Source organism: Citrus clementina, unplaced genomic scaffold (genome assembly GCF_000493195.1).
Source record: "Citrus clementina cultivar Clemenules unplaced genomic scaffold, Citrus_clementina_v1.0 scaffold_935, whole genome shotgun sequence".
In the NCBI taxonomy this organism is placed as follows: Eukaryota; Viridiplantae; Streptophyta; class Magnoliopsida; order Sapindales; family Rutaceae; genus Citrus; species Citrus x clementina.
The window spans coordinates 1-3,414 of NW_006261942.1; the positions used below are offsets into that span (position 1 = coordinate 1).

Sequence of the window (3,414 nt, forward strand, 5' to 3'; positions counted from 1 at the left end):
TTTATTATTTCATCAAAAACAAAACATATTTATATGATTAAAAAAACATAAATATCATTTGGCCAAAAAAAATCAAAATAAAAGAATATCATATAAATTCAACTAATAGTTGTAAATTTAACTGTAATATAAAAAATAGTATAAAATGTAATTTTCATTTAACTCTTCGTATTCCCTCGAGCGCTGCCCGTTATGCAATTTTCTTTTTTTTTTGGATATTATATACAATATAAGCTCAAGTTATACATAATAACACAACAAATGCCTAAAAATAAATAAATTTAGGCTATGTTTGGTCTGAAGAAAGGGGAGGAGAGGAAAATAGAAGAATGGAGGGAAAGGGATAATAAAGGAGTAGAGAATAATAGTGAAATAAAATTTTATTGTTTAGTTTGTCATAAATTTTGATAGGGAAAGAAATTACATTTTTTTTCGTTGGACAAATTTATCATTTGCCTTAAATACTAAACTATGTATATTAGTAATGAAATATAATTTAAGATCAGTACCAAACTTTTTTGATATAAAAAAAGTCCTAAAACAATTCATGATATATTGTACATACAAACATATAAATAAATAATCATTATAATTAAAATATAATATAATTATTATGACAATAATTAATTAAGTACTTTTTAGTAATTTGGTACAATCTAACTCATTCTGATTCTGATTCCAAAATAAAATAAACATATCAATGGGATTTCAGTTCATTCTGATTCTAATTATTGTAGGTCAAGTAAACAACTTATTCTGATTCTCATTCCAACTCATTCTGATCCAGCCCATTCCGATTACTGATAAGTCAACGCAGCATAAGTGTGCTAAACTTATATTGCTTTCATTACCAAATATTTTGACAAGTGTCCGAGGCACTTGAAGAGTGGAAAATGATTTTTTTTTTTTTTGAGAGTGTCATTTTCATTAAAAATTTCTTAAGTTTATTAGATAAGGATGATTGCACTCACAAGTGAAAAAATATATGGATGGATGGATGTTCACACATCGTCATTTGGTCAAGGCAGTTCAATTTCTTCAACAGTAGTGCTTTTCAGATTATTTAATGAAGGATATTTATCTATCATTCACCTAGTTATCTCATCCTTGAATTTAAAATACTCAATAATTCAAATCTTTTTACTTGCAGTTGTAGAAACTAAATAAACTCTCCTAAATATTTAGATGAATCGGCTCTTCGATTTTTTTTTTAAGAACATATTTATAGACCAACACACTACTTTTAGCTTAAGAAAATTATAGAATGACGATCATGCGTGTATATTGTTATTAAGTTTTATGTGTGTAACATTTTTGTTAGATCTTAAATATTAATGTTATGTGCTAGGTTTGGATCGAACAATTATTTATCAGTCTTAACCCACCTAAAAGTTGACTTACCTAATCATTAATTGGATAATTGCTACTTGCTAAGCATAAGAAGAAAACTTACACAACTATGATTATTTACATAACAAACAGGGACAAAGCCCTTGGCTATAACCTTATTCACGTCATTGTGGTACATAAAAGACTAAACTATATGTTACTACTTAAATGGCAATAGGGATTGCATGAAGTGGCTGAGCCTTATTTAAGGTGAGACCAAACTTCTCTTCCATGTCCATGTTATGTTGAGTAATTCCATCTTCAAATTTCCAATCAAAGGAATTAATAAGTGAACCCAACATTAGATATAACATTCTTATAGCCAACGGCAAACCAGGACATATTCGTCGTCCAGCACCAAATGGTATTAACTCAAAATTCCGGCCTTTGACATCAATCTCCGACCCCAAGAATCTCTCGGGCATGAAAGAACAAGGGCTCTCCCATATGCCTTCATCCCTGCCAATAGCCCATACATTAACTAAAACTAGGGCATCCTTTGGTATTGTATAGCCTGCGACTTGTGTGTTTGTTGAGGCTTTGCGTGGAAGTAACAAGGGAGCTGCTGGGTGCAACCTAAAAGTTTCTTTGACTACTGCTTGTAGATAAGGCAGCCGAATGATGTCTGATTCGTCAATCGGGTTCCCTTTGCCAACTGTTTGTTCTAGCTCCATTCTAGTTTTGGATAAAGCCTCTGGGTTGCAGAGTAGTTCAGTCATTGCCCATTCCAATGTGCTCGAAGTTGTATCAGCACCCGCCGCAAACAAATCCTGTTTGAGATGGCAGCCAAAGAGAAATTAATTGACTACATAACTTGTAATATAAAGAAGAAAAGGAAAACGGAATTGTAAAGAAGAAATATTACAATAAACAAATGATTGATATAATTTCTATCAATCTCCACGCTCTTGTCATCCATGATATTGAGGAGAGTATCCAAAATATCTTTGTATTCGGTGGAACCATGTTCTTGTCTGAGCTTCATTCTTTGATCAATCAAGCAATCAAAGACCTCCAACATCTTGCCAAAATGTTTTGTCATGCGACGCCTTATACCTTGCGGGTCAAGCTTTTTAAGCGCTGGAAAATTGTCGGACAAGTTAGGCTTTCCAGCTTCCACCGTAATACCCGAAATCATATCTCTAAACTCTCGCGCAGTATCTGAACTGTGATCAGCCAAATCAACGGAAAAAATTGTGTTCCATAAAAAATTAAGAGTAGTATTGAAAGCTGCCTGGCCAATATCTATTGCTTTACCGGCCCGGCAATTTTCTTGAGCGTAAGCAAGAAGTTGTTGGATTCTTTTGCGCCGGAGGTGTTGATTAGCATCGAGTTTCTGAGTGGTGAAAATATGTGAGTTGCATATTTTTCGAAGATTTGTCCGCGGTGTCGAGAGTGGCAGCCAGCCCATCGAGAATTCATCGTGCTGGTGTGCACGGAGTGCGTCTGGGACCGTTCGATTACAGAAAGACGTATCTTGGTTTTGAAGGATTTCTCTGGCTGTAGTTGCGGAAGAAATGACTACTGTGGTTACCTGGCCAAATTTTAGACTCATTACGGGGCCATAAATCTTGGAGAGCTTGGCTAGTGACCTGTGAGGTTTGGCTCCAAGCTCCAGGAGGTTTCCGATGACAGGATAAGGCGTCGGTCCCGGTGGAAGCTTTCTCGATCCTGCTTTGCAACCTCTTAAAAAGGAATTTAAAGTTATGACCAAAACCCATGTGAATAAAACCCATAACATGCAGCTTAAGATATCCATATCTCTAGTTGAAACTCTAAGAAACACCAGTCAGTGGCCTTTCACGTTCTTTAAAATAGAAAGTTATCTCCACTACGTGTCTTTTGGGCCACAGATGCTGTTATCTAGAACAGTGGTTAAAAAGTCAAAATTTGTGACCGGTAGCAAGCTTATAGCCGCCTTTAAATTTACCTCCGTTCTTCAACGCAGTCGGTACTGGCCGAGGTTGCCCTTAATAGATTTTTTTTGATTCAATCTAACACTTCACTTCATCTCAATCCGTTAAC

At 35.0% G+C, this 3,414-nt stretch overlaps 1 protein-coding gene across 1 annotated transcript; it reads right to left on the reverse strand.

Annotated features, from left to right (window-relative positions):
* Positions 1-1,438: 1,438 nt before the first annotated feature.
* On the reverse strand, positions 1,439-3,148 carry LOC18031181 (geraniol 8-hydroxylase). The gene is made up of 2 exons (XM_006419125.2): positions 2,255-3,148; positions 1,439-2,159 (listed from the first exon to the last, which is right to left on the reverse strand). The coding sequence occupies exons 1-2, from the start codon at positions 3,146-3,148 to the stop codon at positions 1,554-1,556; spliced, it is 1,500 nt and encodes a 499-aa protein (XP_006419188.1). The 3' UTR covers positions 1,439-1,553.
* Positions 3,149-3,414: the final 266 nt, after the last annotated feature.

Coding starts and splice junctions, on each gene's coding strand:
- LOC18031181 (XM_006419125.2), bottom strand. CDS start 3,148: ATGGATATCTTAAGCTGCATGTTATGGGTTTTATTCACATGGGTTTTG. Junction 2,160..2,254: donor ATATCAATCATTTGTTTATT/GTAATATTTCTT, acceptor CATCTCAAACAG/GATTTGTTTGCGGCGGGTGC.